General features: G+C 45.1%; 1 protein-coding gene across 5 annotated transcripts in view; it reads right to left on the reverse strand.

The window, feature by feature from the left end:
• CTNNA1 (catenin alpha 1) overlaps positions 1–16,383 on the reverse strand; it is a 113,211-nt gene extending 96,828 nt beyond the window's left edge. The window contains exons 1-2 of one of the 5 annotated variants that reach the window (XM_065030369.1): positions 16,209–16,383; positions 750–856 (exon numbers count right to left, since the gene is read on the reverse strand). In XM_065030369.1, the coding sequence (XP_064886441.1) occupies positions 750–854 (105 nt within the window). In that variant the 5' untranslated portion in view covers positions 855–856; positions 16,209–16,383. Of the gene's footprint in view, positions 1–749; positions 857–1,015; positions 1,096–9,360; positions 9,424–15,401; positions 15,703–16,208 lie in introns of those variants that run through there. The other 4 variants (XM_065030371.1, XM_065030367.1, XM_065030370.1 and 1 more) reach the window with 4 other exon arrangements.
• Between the last annotated feature and the right edge of the window lie 4,773 nt (positions 16,384–21,156).

Below are 21,156 nucleotides of genomic sequence, written 5' to 3' on the forward strand. Positions count from 1 at the left end.
ATTTACAAGTCTTACTCTAGCTTTCCTTTACTCTTATTTCACTGGGCAATATACACCATGCAGAAATAAGCTTCTGTTCACAAATCCAGCATAAAACATTAGGCAGAAGTAAAAGGAAAGCATGTATGTCTTGCAAAATCTATACTGAAACAGTAACGAGTGCCATCTTGGATAGAACTTGGTTAGTGATCTAGCCACAACACAAGGCTGGTTTAGATAGCTTGCAAACATCCCCCACCACACATTTCACCATTTACCTGAACCTCCTTCCAGAGGGAACACTAAACACAGGCTCTCGTAAGCTTTTTCTTTGAGATTACCCATTTCTGGCAAACGTTACTGGCTTCGCTGCAAGGGACTTTTGTCATTCCCAAATACCAGTCTCTGAATGATGTATCAAATGGCTTTTTAAAGACTCAACAAATAAGCAGCATACCACCCAAAACACAGGTGAGAAACAGCACAGCAGCAACAGAACATTAGTTATTATACCAACATGCATTTCTGCACTTCTAATTGAAACTGTCTCTTAGCAGGTGCTAAAGTTGCACAGTCTTTCTAGAATGCTGCCCAACAACCATCACAATAAAACTGAACACAGAAGTACCTGTACGCTTTTTTCCGCCTTTAGTTTTGTAGTGTTCTTACTTGTGAAATTTAAGCTTGGAAAGTTACTTAATTGAAATAAGACATCAAAACAAGTAATCGTCCTTATGAAGTTTGGTTTTTTGCTCACTTTCTTTTCCTACCTGTGTAACAAGAGGCTCAAGTAGTCTTTCAACCGCCAGTGTTCTGATCTCCAAGCTTTTGGGGTCCCATTTGAAGTTAACGTTGCCTGCAGTAATCGCAGTCATTTCTAGAATGATAAGAGAGCTACATTAATATCATAATATCATTATTATTATTATTAATGCTGTTGGAATGTACTTTTAAAATAAATTTAAATACAGGCTATTAAACAAACACCACATTTATTTGGTTTAAGTTAACGTTTGATCTACACATCAGTCCCTACCCCAAACGCTTTGTCAAACCAGGAGCCAGGTTCCAACTCAACTCATTCAACCTACGTGCTCATTCAATTCACCTTTTGCAAGTACAAAGGTAAAATGGCGAACATAAGCCTTACAAAGCCAGAAAATCCAGTTGGTTAATATTTAACAGCTTACGTACCTACTACACTTCCCCTTAACATTTACATAGGAGGGAAAAGTAGATTTGCATGAAGAGATCTGTTAAAAGATGACACCGAGCTCTTCCTTCCCATTACAGTTTTATATCAACATCCCAATGGAACAGCAAATACGATTATGGGAAAAGTTTCATGAAAGCTACTAAAATAGCCCTGCTTTTGAAACCAGTAGTCTAAAAAAAAAATATAATTAATTACAACAGATCACTAGATCTAACACTGTGATGCTGTACAGCACAACAAGGAAATAACCAGAACCATCATTTCAAGTTAAAAAGGTGGATTTAAATTATGTACAGGTCCATAAAACCAGTTCATGCTATTTCAGACTTAACAGATTCCGGCTTTTCCTGCTTTGAGTTGTCCTCAAAATTCAAGATTAGACTAAACCCACTTTTGTAAACTTTTATTTTTAAAATGTTAGGAAGAGAAATACATTTCCAAAGTGTCCTTCCACCCCTTTTCCTGAGCACTTACTGTTGATGTTGTTTTAAAGCTTATTAGCTGATATTTTTAAATTGACTCTGGACAGGGCATCGTCTGCATAGCATCTCAGCAGACAGATTGCTCTGACAGCACCAGATGTCCCCGAGCTGCCAGCCGAGCACAACGGCCCATTATTTTAAAGGAGGCAATGTGCTAATTTTGGTAACCAACGGTGTTTACGACACGTACCAACCACCGCTTTCTACCGACACTGCCAGTTAAACATGCAGAAACAGCACAGACATGGCTATGTTTTCCCCATTGAAGAATAAAATCTCCCGGGCACTCGAGAAGCTCCTCCTGAGAGGGTGTAAAGAAGTCAGGGCTCAGCATCACCTGGCGGCACCTTCCTGGCAGGCTGGGCTCTCACACCACGGACGCGATACAATTAAGTACTGCACTACCGATAATAAACCTTTGCCCTGAAAAGCCTACACGCTGTCATACGCTGAGGTACAATTTTGCAAAGCTGGAATATTCACCTAACCTGCATTCAGCTTCCCACTTATGCCCACGCTGTAAGTGCCTACACTGCTGGAGAGAAAGAAACCTTCAAAAGCTGAAATCTTTGAAAAAAAAAAAAAAAGAATAGGAAGAGACTGATCTATGCTAGCATCCATGTAACATTTCTGATGGTTTTAAATCAAACAGCTCAAAGGTGCTTCTGCCACGGCCCAGATGCTGGCACAGGACAAGCTGTGAAATGCCCTTCACGCCCAGTAACGTCCTACCCCAGGGTAACAAACACTGACACTGGGGCCACATCAGCCTCGCAGTTGCCTTCAAAGGGCCAAACGGAATTTTAGGAAGGTATAAATGTAACTACTCCTACATTTATACAGTCCTAAAATGACATTTGGCCCTTTGAAGGGAACCACAAGTCTGACATGGCCCCTGGTGAAAATGAGTTTGACATCTCTGTCCTACCCTGAACAAGGAATTTCTCTGCTTTATTCCCTCCTGATTAGCTCAGTGTGAATGCTTCCTACGTAAGAAACTAAGAAAAATACACTGAAAAGCCTTTATGATTTCTGAGAAACATACCCAGGCCTCTGGAAAGCCCATTAAGTTCCTAGGTAAAAGCTGTTTCTCTGTATTTAGTGCTGTTATGGCTCTCGGAGAAACACAGTGCAGGACGAGGTAACCATGAGAAGATACATTAATTGTATTAGTTGGATAATGAAGGCAATTCATCTGAAAACACGTTAGCACGATAGCTCATGAATTGGCCAAAGTAATGTCCTATAAAGCCACTTAGTATGAACTTTATTGAAATTTATCTAAAAAGCGTAGGTTGATGTCAACTACACTGTTTGATAGCAACAACTTGGGCATCATTTGTACACTGTAGTAAATACATTTAGTCAATTAAATACATGTGAAGAACACAATAACAGGATATAGATTCCAAATGCATGTGACTGGGGTGGGTTTAGGGGGTAAAAGAACACTGCAGGGCTGCGCTCTGGTTCTCTGGAACCTGTCTCGTCCCTGGGACTGCTCAAACTCTGCCTTTACGAATTCAAAAATACTAACAGAGTAAATCCAATCAGAGGACATGCTAGCAGAATGCTTAATTGCTGGCTTTTGGAGAGCACATGATTCCCACAACACCCGCAATAACTGCCAACATCTTATGAAGACAGAGAATGTCCTCTGGAAGATGGACCCAGCCACAGGCTAGTGCAGCGCTGTTTCCGACAGCTCGGAGGAGCCAGCTGATATGGGACCAGGTTCTCCACACCACAGCCCTGCCATGCACAGGACACACAGCAGCGCCTGCACTCAAAGCAGGAATTGCAAGGACACGGCAGCACAGACCACACAGCGAAAGACACCAAGCAATGTTGAATCTGAAGCAATTGAACAGATAGAAAGACACCACCACTCAAGGAGTTGTGGTTGCCTAGCCTGTGGTTTCATAAGCAGCAGGAAATCTGCTCGAAAACCAACGTTCATCCTCCCACACTCCTCTAGGAACTTGTTCCCATCTTCACATCACACCCCCTCTGTACTGGCACAGCTTTCCCCATGGCTGAGCGATTAAGCAGATGGGGAAGAACTGATTTGGCTGGAAGGAAAGAAAGCCATTTTTGCAGGGTAGGCTGAGATCCCCATCTGGTTCACTGTGCCACCACGGCTACAGTTGCGAGCAGAACTGGCAATGGCAAGAGGAGATGGTTACATCATCTGGCACCGCTGGCAAAGCCCTTCAAGTGGAAACACAGGGCAAAGTTGGATGTCACAGCCAAGTTGAACCAGGTGCTGCTGAAAACAGAGCAGCAAGTGGAGCTGCTGCAGAGAGCAGCACATCAAATGCTCAGACACATGAAGGCCCAACCTCAAAGCATGCTCAGAGCCCAGCATGTTGACGGGAAACACTTCAGGTTACTATACTGGTCATGACGGTGCTCATCGTCATAGATGGTTCAAGAGTAATGTAATTATATCTTACCAGGGTTCAGTCCACTTGAAAGGACACAAGGCTGGTGGAAGAACAGGAGCCTGAAGAAGTCACTTCCAGATTTCCCTGTTGCCTCCAGAAACTTCACAATTTCCAGCTGAGGAGCAGCTCTGCAAGCAGAGCCATTCCAGAACAATGCGTCCCTCCCTCACTTTATACAAAGACTCAAGATCTCAGCAACAGTGAAAGTTTAAGAAGAGGTTTCTGTTAGTTACACTTGAAGCAAATGCTGCCACAGTCCTGCCGCTCCTTTCCTTGCCACAAACCTGGAACAGACACCCACACCTGAATGCAGTGAGCCACTTCAGGGAGATAAAATGGTCCCAGAGTGAGACAGGAGCTAAAAAAACTACCTTGGCCAGCTTAGTGTCCTGAAGGAGGAGGTGGGACTGCAGCAGCCCTGGGATGAGCTCTGTCCCCACGCTGCAGGTCCCAGCACTGCTCGGGAGAGGCAAGAGCACAGACCTGAGCACAAGGATGCACCAAACTGCCAGGGCTGCGTGTACACACCATGGGAAACCAGCTGGCCCACTGTGAATGCACTGAAGGCGACATGCCTACAGTGCTCCTTCCAAAAAACACAACTAAAAGCCATAGTGTTTTAAAAAACCGGTAATTCAAGGTTTCCAGAAAAACTTCAGTTAATTACTTCCAGAATATTGGCATGCAAATAATTTCTAGACTTTGGCAAGCATAGGAACGTAGCTCTGCCGCTTCTTCACAGCAGTGTCCTGAAGGCACCCAAGGCTCTTCCAAAAGCCCACCAAGGAGCACTATTTTACCAGCGAGCTCTGCACGCCAACAGAACCCCAGAAAGGCCCAGTGCTCACGGTCCTGTTTTTCCGGGCTGCCCTCCCACACACACCCGAGGGCAGTGCTGCTGTTAGGCACTACCGAGATGGTACATCCAACCTGCTCTGAACCAGGAGATCCTGCAGCCTCCAGACCACAGCAAATATCTTTTGGTTACACAGTGGAAAACTGAACTGCCCATCTGTGCTGCAACTTAAGTACCAGCACCTTGCACTACCTGAAGAGCCTTTTACATGCCATCTCCTACAGGTCTTCAAATTTTAACTAACCTAACATGCTGCTTTCTAAAAGTTTTTAACTGTAATACACTCACCATTATTTCTTGGTTTTTCTTAGGGAAGATGGTATTCAGTGGTCTTGCTAGCACAGCAGGGGCTAACCCAAGCCAAGCACAATAGACCACATGCTGAATTCAAGCATTATGCTATCCAAAAAACTTAACAAAAGAGTACCGTACAAGAACATTTTATACCTGGGAGGACATTCTCCATTTTAATGCCCTGTCTCCTACCCACCCAGTTGTTGCCCATTTTGTTCAGCTGACTGTGCCCAGGCGCAGTAACGTGTACTTGATGGCATTATTTCACAGCTTATTTCTCTCTCATATTTAAGTAGTTGCAGTCATTTTGAGTGATAATCCTGTTCTCTACCATGCTCACAGACTGTCTTTGGATATTCTGTGCAATGTAATGGGAATACCCCTTATTCCATCACCCAAGTCATGCGGGTGGAACACGGTGGGATTCACAACACAATGACTCTGCTTCAACTTCAGCTAAAGACAAGACAAGACAGAGCCAATAAAAACCCGTGGGAATAGGGTATCTAACATACACCGTTAACACAAACATTCTGAATATTTTTCATTTGAAAAAGATTAAGGCACACTTCATATTGAACCCAGATGACACATGGGGGTTTCATCACATTCCACCAACAGTTCAGCATTGTTTGCCATATAACTGAGAGTATCCAGACAAGAAAGTTTCATCCTTTCCCTTCAGAGTCTCCAAATGAATACGTCTGCCCTGTTCCACAAATCAAGTGCTGCTCCTTCCTCTCAGCAGCTGAATAGCTGCTAGTCAAGGATGTTTGGTATATGTGATACTTTTCAAGGAACAATTAAGCTATTTTTATTTAACAAAAAGTATACACAGCTAAAACCAGATAGTCATCCTCTCCTAACATAGCCTTACACCTCAAATTTTGTCTGTTCAGCTATCAAATCATCTCCTCTACCACAAATGCCATGAAGGCATTTCCTTTGAAATCCTTACTATGAGGCTTTCACAATCTGAAACATCAATATAATCTCAGATGTTGCATTGACTATATTTTTCAATTATCAAAACATTTCTACCATTTGAGTGTATTCAACTTTGCTACACATTTTTTCCACAGACCCTAGTAACAAGCCAAGTAAAAGGAAGATATCCTGGTTCAGATAAGCCTATTTCTCACCAGTACTATCCCTTGTCCAGCTACCATAAGCTGTTTTCATAGGGTTTTTTTTCTCTCTGTTGCTCTTGTGGAAGAGACCCAGGGAGAAGCATCTGAAATCACCCAGGAAGCCTTGCACAGCCAGTAACAAATGCTTCTCCTCCATTTGTTTAGTAAAACTTTAGATCTCACTGCTGAGTTAAGAGATACAACCTAATCTGGTGCTCCTATTTAAAAACAAACAAACAAACAAACAAACCCACAGACACCACTGAAGCTTATACCTCTGTTTTCCCTTCTACCTGGTGTTACCTCCTGCCTTGTTACCAAAGCCACCTTTTCCCCTCTGGTACTGTGGATTCAAGTAACTTATTTTCACTCCAAAACCAGGAAAGCAGTCTGTAAAGGGTTTTCACACCTTCATTTTGGTCTCGCTATCGTTAAGAGGATGGAAGAAATGCTCTGCACAAGCAGTTTCATTATGGTGTTCCTGAGACCTCAGCAGAGGTCTACAAAAAAAAAAAAAAAAAAACTACAAAAAAAATTACAAAAACTACAAAAAAAAAAAACACACAGATTTTTTGGAGAAGCCAGTGCTAACGACAGCCTCCTGCCTTCAGTTACACAAGCGTTAGGCTCCGATAACGTTGTTTTTGCCAGGATTTTTTTGCCTTGAAGAAGCTAAAAATGAGGTGCACGGCAGACCAAATCACAGCAAGCACAGGGAAGGAGTGGCTTATTTGTGTCATCCTAAGACATGGATGTTCATGGATGACATCCTAAAAGAACACAAGAACCAAACTCATGCTTTTATACTCATTAAACTGTCCCAACAAGCATCCAATTTACTTCTGCATAGTTTTCAGTTTGCAAAACTCAAGCAGGATTCCAACTATATAAAGAAAGCTGACGGAGTATCAAAACACTGCTCTAGACGACACACACACTTTTTTAAATTAAAAAAATAAAGAATCTTCTACATAACTAACATTAAATTTTAACATTCTAGCTGCAAAACTTTAAATCTGGGGAAGAGAAGACGTGTCATGAGCAGTGAGATACTACTATTAGCAATAAATCTCCTCATTCTGTCTTCACAATAACGGTGGTGCATTTTATGCTGAAGACCTGTAATACTAACACCACAGAGGTCAGAACAGGCACTAACACCTCTGAAGTCAAAACAGGCAATTGCTGGATTTTAATGCCTGGGTTTTAGCTGTGTGTTCTTCAGACAGGGACTATGACACTCTGGCCATGCAGAAGAGGAGAGCACTTGCATTTTAAGCAAAAAGCAACAACTTATTCCTGTAGCAATGATACCTTCAAACTCACAAACCCCAGCCCACTCCCAGCCCAGTTTCCCACGTTTAAGCCTATAAGGATAGTGCTTGCAAACAAAATTAGGGGATAGCAGAGCCCAGGTGAGACTTGTCCATCTGCTGGACCACTTTAATCAAGCTACTGAGAGCCCTCCCAACCTTGCATCTCTTCCCATCCTTGAGGCAGAAAACTGTGTAAAGCTTCCCTAAAATCCATAGGAAAGAATGGAAGAACAGCTTACTGCCACTCTCAGAACCACAGAACACACTTCAGACCCCAGCTGTGCCTACAGAGCACGGCATTTGAAACCTGTGCTAGTGTAGTCTGGGGTTTGAAGTACCAACCTTAAGCTAGCAATGAATGCACAAACAGGCAACCTTTTAACAAGTTAGTTTTTGTCACGAGTATTTCTCAAATAAGAAAAAGTTTGTTATAAATTAGTCTACTTTATCGGTTGGCACAAGAATTTGCCAGTGCTGCAAAATTAATTCTTGCTTAACTTGCAAAAAAACCCACTTGATGGTTGGCAATAAAAGGAAAAGAAAACCTGCGTATTTTTGTTCTGATCTTCTTCAGCACTCAATCTGCAATAAAAAGTGCCGTTTAAGCTACAGAGTCAGAAATAACCAGAATCTGACCCCACTAAACCGCATTTTAATTCCCAAATTGATGTGTTGTTATGCAATACCCTTCAGTGCTTTTAGCTGACCACATCTTCTAAATCTAGACCTTCATTAACAATCTTAAAACTGTCAGAAGTACACAAATACTGGAGTTGTTTGAGCTGACATGCATGTTTTGAAAAAAGTGAGACTCCTATAATGAGAGGTTTGTAAGAGATAATGGATGAAATGGTCAGCCTTGTATGAACAGACTAAATACCACATTCTTTCTCAATTGCATGCCCCATATAGTAGCAACTAACGACTATGTAACAAAAACAGCCTTACAAGGGTGAAAAAAGTTTTCTATCATCTTCTCCGTTTGCAAAATCTACTAAAAGAAGAGCATTCACTGAAGTAAACGAGAATATGAGCCTAGAGATTCTTCAAAGTGAAAGGTTTTCTGAAGTTTTTCTAGAAGTTATTTGCAATTCCCTTTCCAGCCCTTCACTTTGATCCAGGAACACTCTGTCAGTCTTATCTAAAAATTACAAAGCAATTATTTTTTAAAGAAAAAAGAAATAACAAAGCCCACAAGTGATAAGGCAATAATTTCACCTTACGCTCATGGCAACCTTCAACACCATCTCTTAGCTATAAACAACGGATTGGTTTCTCGGGAAGAATTGCACCGTCACTGCACGCCCCCAGACAACTCTCAATTTGCAGCTCTGCCAACACATGTTGTGAGGTAAAGAGGGGAAAAAGTAAAAATTAAAACCAACCAAACAAAAACAACCCACACAAGACAAAAACAAACCCCAGGAAGAAGAGTGAAGCTAAGTATCTTCCAAATGACTGCAATTATCTGGAAGAATATGTAAGGTAGGATGCTCCAACACACACCATCTCCACCGCAAACAAGGCTGCAGACACTGAGAACACAGCGGGCACTGACTGACGACAACTTTGCAGCTTCTTCAGAAGAGCAATAAGTAATAATAAAAACACACTGGTGCGATGAATTTTTGGATGCTTACCAGAGTTACCTGCAAAGCCGTAACCACCTTCTGTCCAGTATAGACTTGCTAAGGGTGCACAGCAGTGCAACAGAATCACAGCGAACAGCAATCTGCCTGGACAGGAATCCTTTCGAGTCACTGCCTTACCATACGGATGACCAATTAAAGCAACTTTTTTTAAAAAAAAAAACAAACAACTGCACAAAACCCAAGTGTCACTGACCCACCCACGTTTCATAAACGCAACAGGAAGGAACCGGAAGCTTTGAGAAGGAGTCATCGCTTGGCTGCTCTTGCTGGAAAAGAGATTTCCTCCACCACCACCGAGTGAAAACCAACCTATATCCAATTAAAGACACATTTTCTCACTCCACCCCTTCTCCTCACCCCCAGGAACAGGAAACAAGACAAAGCTATGGAACAAAAAGCAGATGTGCCAAGCAATCCTGTTCAATTGGCTGCGCACCAGTGCTTTGCCTCTGGTTCTGCTGAACGCTGTGCCTTTCACCAAGAACCACTGACTTGTCCTTAGGCCATTGATAATATTTTGTTAAACACAATCAAATTGCCTTAACTCATTCCTGCCAACTATGTAAAACAGCTTAAAACACCTGATGCTAAACTACTGATGCACACAGATCAAAAATTAACTTTTCTTGATGTTATAAGCTTTAAAGCCTGCACAAATAACGTGCATTATTCTGTTTCACTACTAATAAGCCTTCAAGCCTTTTTTCCCCCCACTACAATTTATTGCATCTTATATAATTATTTTTTCTCCCTAACCCCAGCAAGGAAGGGGGAAAATCACACTCACACAATCATTTTACACTCCTCAGTGTACCGGTACACAATCAGCAGTGGAATTGCCATGAAGTAACAATTAAGGGACATGCTTCCTTCCCCAAGACCCTTCCCTACACCTCTGCTTCCAGGGTGTATTGTTTAATGTTAGTTAGGAACTGCATTTCCAGCTGCAACAGCACTCGTTTGTAATTAAATACATCTTCCAACAAGTGGAAGTGGCAGTAACTACAAAGCCATATTTTATACAGAAGTTTAAACCACTCCAGAGCTTTTCATACAGCCAAACCAGATCCTTGCTTTTTACACTCGCAAAACACACGTAATGTTTTTCATTTTACTTGTACCTTGTATGAAGCCTTTCAACCCTCAAGCAGGTTTCTAAGTTTAAAAGAAATTAAGTCATTGCATTGAGCCTGTTGAATACAACAAAGAGACAGCCGGTCCGCACCTGCAGCCAGTGTCGGAAGCCGAGCAGCCAGCACTGGGCACCGGCCGCAAGCGCCACTGGACAAATCTGTAGAACAGAAAGGAGCCTGGGCTCAAACTCCTGGCGCCGGGAGCTCCTGCACTGCAGGAGCTGGCACAGCACCTTAGGGAAGCAATGCTACTCGAGTGCCCTTTTCTCACGGTTTTATTGACTGTTTTACTGCTTGCCTGCTGCTTTCCCTTGTAGAGATGGCTTCACACACAGCCACCACCCAAGAAAAAGGCGGGGGAAGTATACAAGGAAGTGAAGCTGAATGATTGTGGGGGTCAATAAAAAGGAACACGGCAAAGGTCAAAAAAATATGATCAGGGAACCAGAGGACAACACCAGACACCACCCAAGAGCATCCGTCACTCCTCAAAGGCATCAAAGGAGTCAGAGGAGTGTGACAAGCTCACCAGTGTGACAAGCACTGGAAATGAAAACAACCCCTGTAGTTCCTGTCTTATTCCCCCCCTTCTGGTGATACCAACAGCCAGCTTGGCCAAGGCCAGGTGAAGGGTCTGTAACCTGGGGCCTCAGACAAGGGCTAGAGTAATAAAAAGTTGGAGACAGTACAAATAAACCCTCGCTACAAGGGTCATGGAGATAGGGCACTAGGGTAGACGGAGCTCTCAGCTATACTCATCAGATCACATTGAGTGCCCTGCTCATGACCTCCAGGTCATTGTTCTGACTTCTCATCCTTTAAATGAATAAATAATTTAAGTTTTAAGATGCTTAGGCTCTGAAACACCTGGACATCAGGTACTGGTTGAAATGAGCTTTATGGTAAATTGTACGTGAAGCTTACATGGAACTTGTCCCCTGCATACATGTCCACAGTCCATCACAAATTATCCAAGATCATGAGCAACTCTTCAACATTGAGTGATGAGACTCACTAGGTCCTTAAGTCATGCCAAAAGAAATTAGTTTTCCAAGTACACATTAAAAGGACACACTTGCAAGAAAGCAGGTAAAGAACAGGCAGCTTGTACATCTTCATTCATTGCACCTACAGAGGAACACCCACTTGTATTTGCTCATCACTCCACATACCCCCAGTTCTGCCCTCTGCTATGCAACAATGCTCTTTCTGAATCTGTTATTCTAGTCAATTAAAAAGAAAACATTTCCTCAGGTATAGCTTCAGCTGAAGATCTCAAGAGCACTTTGCAAAGATGAACACTGACCTGCTGGGCGTTACGCAGGTTAAACACCATTTTATAGGCATCCAGTTCAGCCTTGTTTACATGAAAAATTAAACTGACCCTTTCGATTATCTAAAGGTACACTGCGCTAATGCAGCCCTTGTGCAGATCGCTTAAGTGGATCTTCTGAATTGAGCTTGTGTCGTCTAAAGAAAAGACACAGAAAGAAGAATCCCCCCCCCCTCAGAGCTCCACAGACATGACCCACAAAGTACCCGGAATAATACAGTGAATGAAAACTCTCTAAACCCTCGGGAAGTGGGAAAGGCAGTGGAAGGGGGGAAAAAAAAAAAAAAAAAAAAAAAAAAAAAAGCAATTGATCTTGTGCGGAGCAGCGGCAATGACAGAAATATCGGGCCCACACTTTCCTCATTCCTTTTAATTAATCTCCATGAAAATAAAAACTAAAAAAAAACCCCTTTTTCTACTGATCCTCCACCAGTTTTCCAGGAGCCCACCAGTTTCAGTTTCTTTGTCTTAAAGTAGCTGCTGAAGGCTACTACAAAACAGGGTGCACTAATGGGCTTACGGCATCTTCTACCCTCACCTCCACTAACGTCTTATTTGCTCCCCAACAGCAGTTTCACTAAGAAATTCTTCTTAATGTCTTATCATCATACACATCTATTCTACAACAGGGCACAGATAGCTTAGAAAACCAGGTATTGTTTGGCAAAAATGCACGCCATGAACTTAAGTTGTATTTCGTGCAATACTCTACCTGCCACACTGTGCTGGTTCACAGCTGATCTGCTCTCAACCCCCTCGCTGTGCTGGAATCTGGAAACACTCCGGGAGATGAACCCACTCTTTTGTTGTTAGGTACATCAACATTCCTTCCTGTGTCATTCAAGGTATTCAAATAGATCTACTGGGGAAGCCACTGGCATCCAGCTCAGTGTCATGTTCTCAGTACTGTTCCACTCTCTGTCTTGGTAACTGTTATCCCTTTAGCTATAGCCGGCCTCAAATTTGGTTTTCCTTCCATAGATGCCTGAACTTAGACCCCTTCAAAAGAGATTCTCTTGAGTCTAAATGATTAATCAAGTATCTGTCTTGTAAATTAGAAAAAATATAAACAGAAGTAAGGGAATGTCAATAGATGGGCAAGAATTTTCCTTTGCAAACTGTGTTAATTTAGATCTGCATATTTAATAACTTCTATCACTTTATAAATCACAAGGAAAAAAAGTTACTCCTCTCTGATTCCACCAGAGCTATTAATAAAAACATGTCCACGGACTAGTGGATGTTTTCTGTAGTACATCTGGGATTAACAGACAAAAATATGTAATCATGTTTAGAGAAAAGGTAGCTGGCTCTTTAAATAAAGTCAAGGAGGTATTATGAATCATAGTTAAGTATCAGATTTGCCAACAGAAGAGTCTATTACTAACCCACTGCACACTAGAAACTGGAGTTAACACCCATTGTCACCCTGACTGGAAGATAAGGAGTCTCAGTCACTCAGGGAAAAAGATCCCCTGACAGCTGCAGTCTCTGCATTCATTCTTCCTGCCGTTCCTTTACCTCAATAAATCCATCTGCACCCAGTTCTGCTCTGCGGCACAGTAGGTCACTCTCACCACTCATCTTTTCTGCACAGCTCCTCCAGTAAGGGTGCTGGTACACAGTTTTGTGGGTAGGTTCTATTTTAAGTCTCATACACTGGATTAAAATAGTTTGGAGTTAAAAGTAGTAATTATCAAACATCTGCACTTTCTCTAAAGCTGCATCTCTGTTTAACCAGCGCACAAGCTATAAACTCACTGAATGGAGCTATTCCAGAGTAGCTATAAAGCTAAATTAGGGTGAACTCCCAGAGTAGTAAAGGATCCAAATCCTCAAGGTTATATACATTACAGTTCCGCAGTACAAGAATTTGAGTGATTTCCAGTTAAGGCACAACAGCAGAAAACAACAGGCATTCATCATCATGGTGGATGACTGTCTCAATATGGCACTGTCCTAACAAAATAATACTCAGTCCTCTTTCATCCATCATTTTTCCTTTAGCATCAAGCCACGCCAAGAGATGCCAGTAAAACCAAATACAGCAAGTCCTTTAACAGAAATATCACAGCCACCTAGGCCCTCACTGTAGCCTAGCCCTCCTATCCACCTACGATGAGGTGACTGGTTTTGCCACTTAATTTTTTGTGAGTTTAACTAATTCTCTGCATAAGAAATCATTTCAAAATCCAATAGTAACAGCAGATATGATTTCAAGGCAAGACTGAAGTCCCACTAAAGCGTATTTCCAGCTCAAATATTTCTGCTCATGTGGATTCCTTTGCAAGATCAGTTTCTCAATCTTACAGCTGCAGAAGGAAGATATTCACACTGCTGAAAAAAACCCACACAAATTACTTTTCTATTACAGCTTTCAGACAACTTTATCAGACCAGTGGAAGCCCTATGAAGAAGCAGCACATTAACATGTGCCATTACACATGTCAGCACAGAAAAGCTGATGTCTCACAAAGCTTGAAAATTTATTGTGAGGTAAATATTTACATTGGTATTTAATCATACAGTTCAGGCGTGGGATTTCTAATCTCTGCCCGCTGTGCTCCCCCTGCCACCTTGAGTAAACTTTTAATCTCTGATGCAGAGGCCTATTATTAGAGCAGGCTCAAAAAAACCTAAAGAATGAAGGCATGTTGTTTATTATTGAAAAGGTTAGGGCAAAGCATTTTTAAAACAAAGCCTTTTGTCTGTTTCTGTAAATAAAAGAACACATTTCTTTGATGTTTTAAAAACTGTTTCTCTGTAAATAAAAAACAGTTAGTGACTCAACAGAAAATTATGCCCTTTTCAAAGAAAAAGTTTGAATTCAGCAGGGAGAAACAAGTCCTACTAAACACTTATTGTGGCCTTAGCACCCAAGACAGACCAAACAAAAGGTACCTAAAAGACTGCATGTATTCTAAAGTACACTGGGCTTTCACCCCTATATAAACACAAACCTGCCTACAAACCAACCCAGGAGCTGAAAGAGAAAAAACCAAACCAAACCACAATCTTTAGCTGGCTTGAAAATATACGAAGCCTGGTGTAGCCAGCAGGACTGAGGATGTGCATTAGCACCAGAGTGCTGTTAACAGAGCCTCTCCCACCGCCCCCGCATCCCCACACACAACACAGGAAAAAAAACCCAGGAAACACCTAACCCAAGAACACCTTTCACACGACCCCTATCTCAAAAACAAACAAAAATACCCAACCCAAACAAAAGACAAATGAAAAGAAAAAGAAGAAAACGGGGGGAGGAGCAGCAGAAAGCTCCCAGACTAGTTCAATACAGATAACCCAGACACGCCTTGAGTCATAACTCTGAAAGCTGGAACAAGGACACAGCCACAGAGACTCATAGCCCAGACTGGGCGAGTGAGCCATCAATGGCCCTTGCCGGAGCCGCCGTCACCTCCTGGGCAGGGCAGGCAGGGAAATACACCTTGACCACATCCAATTCTTCACTAAACAGAAGTGTAACCACACACCTTCCTGCAAGTTCTGAGTCTGAAAGGTTTCACGTGGTTTGAACTAGAATGAGTAATGAAGATACATACCAGCGACCCCACGACGGAGGGAGAGGGGTCACCCATAAACTGGCAGCTGAGATACTCTCTCCCTACTTTTTGGGTGTAAAAAGTTGCACCAAACTTCTTATCAGCGAAAGAGAAGCACCCGCCTTACTGCATACTAGCAGATTAGGGGTGGGTGTCAAAAAACGTGGCATAGCCAAGCTAAGGCGAGGGGGATGTTCCCAGTGAAGAGGCTGATTTGTGAGCTGAGACAGAAACATCAACTTGGTGAAGGGAGGATGCTCGCTCCAGCAGCACCAAGAGAAACTCGGAGTCGGAAGCGGGAGGAGGCGACACCGGGGCCGCGGCGCCGCTGGCGGGCGGGCAGCGCTGGCCGGGCCCACGCCGGGGAGCGGCCCCGCGGGGAGGAGTCTCTCCCTCGGCCCCGCCGCCACCGAAACTTCTCCAGGAACCGGGTTCGGCCGGCGTTTTTCCTCCGGAAAATACCGCTCAGCGACACAACACACACCCGGCTCCCCACTCCCACCCCCCGGCGACCCCCATCCCGGCCGGGCCCAGGGCGGCCTCGGAGCGCGGCCCGGGCCCAGGCCCACGCCCCACAGGCGGCGGCGCGGCCCGCTCCTGCCCGCTCTTCTGCGTATCTCTCCGCTCCTCCCCGCTCCCCTCAGTGTCTCTCCGCTCCCGTCCACCGCCCCCGCCGGGCCGCGCTCCGCTCCCCCGCCCTCAGCGTCCCAGCGTCCCGCCGCCTCCCTCACAGAGCGCCGGCAGGGCCCGGCGCGCCTGGCCGCGCAAAAGTTTCCAAGTGAGACAAATCGGGCGGCGGCACCGTACCTGAACACCCCACAACTTCACCGGGGAGCAGGAGAACCGCCTCGCCGCCGCCTCTCGCCCCGCTCCGGCCCCCGGCCGCTTTGTGTCCCCGCCCGGCGCTCCCGCCGCCGCTCCCGTCCCGCTGAGGAGATCGGCTCTTCCGGGCGCCTCCCCGGCCCGGCCGCTCTTCCCGGTACCGCCCGCCGCGCCGCCCCCGGGCCCTTCCCTGCACCGCCCGCCGGCAGGTGCGGCCGGAGGCCTCGGTGAGGGGCGCAGGGGATCCCGAACCCCCACAGCACAGGCTCCCTGGGCCGGGCTGGACGTTTTGTGAAGTAGAATAAACAAATGTTAGGTCAAAACCTGGCTTTATCTACTCGAGGTAGCGCAGGACACAAAAGGTCTGTGGAGAACTGGGAAATGATGGATACCTGGGTTTGGAGGAGATGCGGCAAAAGTTACAGATCGGTCCCTCTTGGGTTTTAGAATCATAGAATCATTCAAGTTGGAAAAGCCCCTCAATATCATCGAGTCCAACCATAACCCACCCCTGGCACTGCCCCATGTCCTGACAACCTCATGTCCGTCTGTCCAGCCCTCCAGGGCTGGTGACTCCAGCACTGCCCTGGGCAGCCTGTTCCAATGCCCCACAGCCCTTTGGGGAAGAAATTGTTCCCACATCCAACCTCAACCTCCCCTGGCGCAACTTGAGGCCGTTTCCTCTGCTCCTGGCGCTTGTTCCTGGGGAGCAGAGCCCGACCCCCCTGGCTCCAAGCTCCTTTCAGGCAGTTCAGAGATCAGAAGGTCTCCCCTCAGCTCCTGTTCTCCAGCTGAACCCCCAGGTCCCTCAGCCACTCCTCATAAGACTTGCCATGTCATTGTAACAGTGTGAACACAGACTATCAGTTTAACTCTTTGTTCAGCTATGAAAGTAATAATCTTTGGCATAAATTTGCCTCCATCTTATGCTATTAAATACTTAGCTATGAAAATATTAGTCTAAAAAACTGCAGTCTGTTTTTATGTGAAGAAAAACTTGATTATTCAAGTTTTTCATGTTGCTCAATGAGCCTCTGGTGTGAGAATGACCATTTTTTTCCTACGACAAATGACTCGGGGATTTTTTGTGGTGTGTTTTGAGAGTGTTTTTAAATACAAATGTCTCCACAGAATTTACACGTGTACTGGATTGTAGAAACAGTTGAATAAATGTAATACATTTCATGACTCATTTGCCAGCACTTCTGAGATACCTGAATCTACTCACTCCACCCTTTGATATTAAGCAAAATAGAGAGAGATTGGGCAACGTACCACAGAGACGGTTCATTCAAGGTATGTAATTCAGCAGAGGGATTCAGTCAGCCCGTGTGGACTCCCGAGGGACCAGCCCCTGGGCACTGTGACAGAAAAGCCCCACTGTGGCTCAGCACTGTGACTTTCCCCGGCTCCTGGTTCGACCGCATCCGCGGGGCCACATCTCTGATTTTTGCCATACTCCTACAGGCCTTTCCTGTGGGAAGACACACGGTGTCCTGCAGCGATTTAGATTGCATTGTTCCTTCCTGCAGGTTTAGTTCAAGAAAGAGATCCAAGAGAAGAAAATAAACGGAGTACCATTACTTTACAATCCAGAAAGAAAACTGGGATCAGGAGTCCAACCTTGTCAGTGAGTGAAGATAATCAATAGAGAGCGAGATCTGTAATTATGATACTGACTGACATATGTGTTATTAAAATAATACATGGTCTTCTGTGCCTTAACAAACAGGCTCTCCTCTAGAAACACAGAGAAAACAGGTTTTTTTAAGCTCTGTATTTCCTGCTTGTACCAAACCATTAATATTTTGGTGTCACTTGCACCAGGGATTCAAACTACTCATTTCTGATCTGTAGCATACTCTTGGTAAAATTGAGTTTACACTTCAATAGCTTGCTTTCTTTCATTACTCCTTTTAATATCATGTCTTGGCCTCCTGTGGTGGCTTCCACATTCAGCGGTTCTGCACATCTCACATCCTTTCAGGATGAAATGTCAGATTTAAAAAAAAGATCCCTTTTAAAAGTACAAACTCAAAGGTAGAAGGCCTGGAGTTGTGGAGAATCACACATTCTGCACCGCACTGTTGAGAAGAGAAGGAAAAAGTACATCAGCTGGCAGCTCTGTTGGTTCGTGGAGCAAGTTAAAAGACTCAGCAAACAAAAAATAAAATTATGTTAAAGTAGAGGCAGCTAGGCTGAGATTGGATTTGTCTCTTAATTAACAGGTCTCTCTGGAACAGGGTGGGAGGCTCTGTCAATGAGACAAAAATCAGGGTGTTGTTTGGACAGGCACCCAGGAACAATAGCTAGCACTTCCATCCAGTACTCGTCAGGGAGAGAGCATCAGGCTGTCCTGGCAGCTTGAAATCTAATCTATTTTCTGAAATGAGTTAGAAGTTTTCTGCTTGACCCCAAATCTCCCTTTTAACAGTGTTTGTGGTTTTGTAATCCTGTGTTCCCATTTTTTAAAACATGTTTCTCTTGCCCCTTTTGGCTGGGTGGAAACCAAACGCAAGCCGGGGAGAGGCCAGCGAGGAGAGGCCAGCGAGGAGAGGCCAGCGCAGCGATGCTGCGGGGAGGTTGGTGACTGCGCAGAATATACAAACGCCTTCAGTGTGGGCTCTGTCAGGGCAGTTCGAGGTGCAGCACGTCGGAGCAGGACGTGGGTGGCGGTTGCGCGCTCCTGGCAGCGTGTCCACGTGAGTCAGGTGTGTGCGGAAGGGCAACCCCTGACTAGTGCCACCTGAAGACACCCAGGTGGGTGTAGTCACAGCAGAAAATCTGCCCTTTCACTGTTAAATCGTGGGGCAGGTTTGTGTGCCAAGCAAGGAAGGGTGTTGTTTATGTAGCACCTGGTATAACCACACTGTCTGCTAGTCCCAGCATACACGCAGGCTAAACTGTATGTGAGGGCTGGAGCTGCGTTTTCTATTTCCGTGACAGCATTGCTGAAATGAATTGTTTACTCCCTGCATATGTTCATGCCCATTTCAAAATGTATGCTTGATCTTTGTGGTTTTCTAAAAAGAGTGTTTCTGGTTTGTGATTTGTGAGATGTGAGTGCAGAAACATAAGTGAGAGGTGCAAAGACAGGATTGCTAGGGCAGAAAACCGTGTGGAGAATTAAGAGGGAATAAGAGGGAAGGAAAAAAAAGGGAAGAGGAAAAGTAGAAAAGATGTAGCGGTGTGTAGTAATGGGTGGAAGCTGCTGCAGTAAAGGCTGAATGGGCAGCAGTTAACCACTAGAAAGAGGAAAAACTAAAAATACAATAAAAGAATCTCAGAGTCCAAATACCAGAGGGTTGAGGCTATCTGCGAACTGATGTCACGCTGTGCAGTGGGGACTGTGCCAGGGCAGCCACGCTGTGCCACCCACTGCACTGGCTGCAGAGGAGCAGTTACACCGTGCAGCCTTGTCACCTCTGCTGCAGCCTTGTCACCTCTGCTGTCTCTGCAGGCCTGCCTGTCCCTGCTCTGCCAGCGGAGGGGCCAAAAGCAGGGTAGGGACCTCATAGCTGGGTGAGCTTTGCTTTGGGGTTACCCCAAAATGCAGCATCCTCTGAGAACTGGTGGCTGCAATGAAGCCAACAAAGTGACAAAATTGAGGGTCTGGCACAAACATCATCTTCTGTGCGCTATGATATAAAGTTCTTTGGGCTCCCCAGTGTTGGCCTTGGCATTTAGGAGAAACTTGTTTGCTGGGAGGTGCCAGAGCCTGGCCCAGGCTGCCCAGAGCGGGTGTGGAGTCTCCTTCTCTGAGACATTCAAACCCCCTGGACCCACCTGTGTGATCTGCTCTGTGACCCTGCGGGAGCAGGTGGGGCTGGGGATCTGCAGAGCTCCTGAAACCCCGCCCCTCCGTGATTCTGTGATTCCCATGCAGCTGGGAGACATCACCATTCCTCTTCAGGGCTCAGATGTGTCTCCTAAGAACCAGTTTGGAATCATCATCCTCACAGCAAGGAAGCAAATCCCAGTGTCCCGAGGCCATGCACATCTCTGAACTGCGTTAGCTGGGTGGAAGCCCTTGCAGGTGATGCTCTTGTCAGGACTGCAGCTATGCCACCATGGCAGCAAAACAGCTAAAACACTCACCTCGATTAAATGAGCCTCAGGATGAGAATGGATTTACCAGCACCTACACCAGGGCTTCTTCTGGCACCGCTGGCTGCCCGGGGATCAGACCTCGCTGCCCCAACCAATGCCGCAACGCCTCCAGGCTCAGTGCCAGCCAGAGCTACAGCCACGGGAGCTCACTGCTCCGGGTACATGACTGCGGTGTTCACCGTCACCGCGCGATTGCTGTGTTCACCATCACCACCCAGCCTCTCTGCTGGAAATGTGCTCCTGTTCATACCCAGGAAACCACTGGATACGAATGGAAACACTGTCTCTTCCTCCACCACCAAGTCATCGTGGGGCCTCTGGAGAGAAACCCAGAAATGATCTATAATGCCAGCATGACCACGAGCACAGGAGCTGCCAGCACGGAGCAGCGTCCCCCCCACGCAAACACACTGCAGCACAGGCATCCTGAACAGAACAGGCAGAAACCGTAACCAGGAGAAGCTGTGCTGTCCCAAAAGGCTCAGCACTAACTGGGTTCACTGGTTGCTGCTTTGCCGATAGGAGAGCAGCCTCACCAGAGTCGTTTGCATTCACCTCTGGTTCACACAGCTTTTGTGTAACGAACTGTCATAGCCCCAGAGAAGGGAACATTCAAAAAAGCGCCCTGAGGCAATGCATAGCAGAAGCCTGAGAATCCTGCTGCATGAGTCACTGACCTCCACACACTGCATCTATTTCAGCCTTTAATTAATAAGGTTTTACATTTCTATGGCACTTTCCATCTGGAAAGATCCTAAAATGCTGTGAAGACTAAGGGCGAACAGCACCATTGAAATGTGTTTCTGGGAGAGGTAGGACTGTG

This window comes from Columba livia, chromosome 14, assembly GCF_036013475.1.
Source record: "Columba livia isolate bColLiv1 breed racing homer chromosome 14, bColLiv1.pat.W.v2, whole genome shotgun sequence".
Lineage (NCBI taxonomy): Eukaryota > Metazoa > Chordata > Aves > Columbiformes > Columbidae > Columba > Columba livia.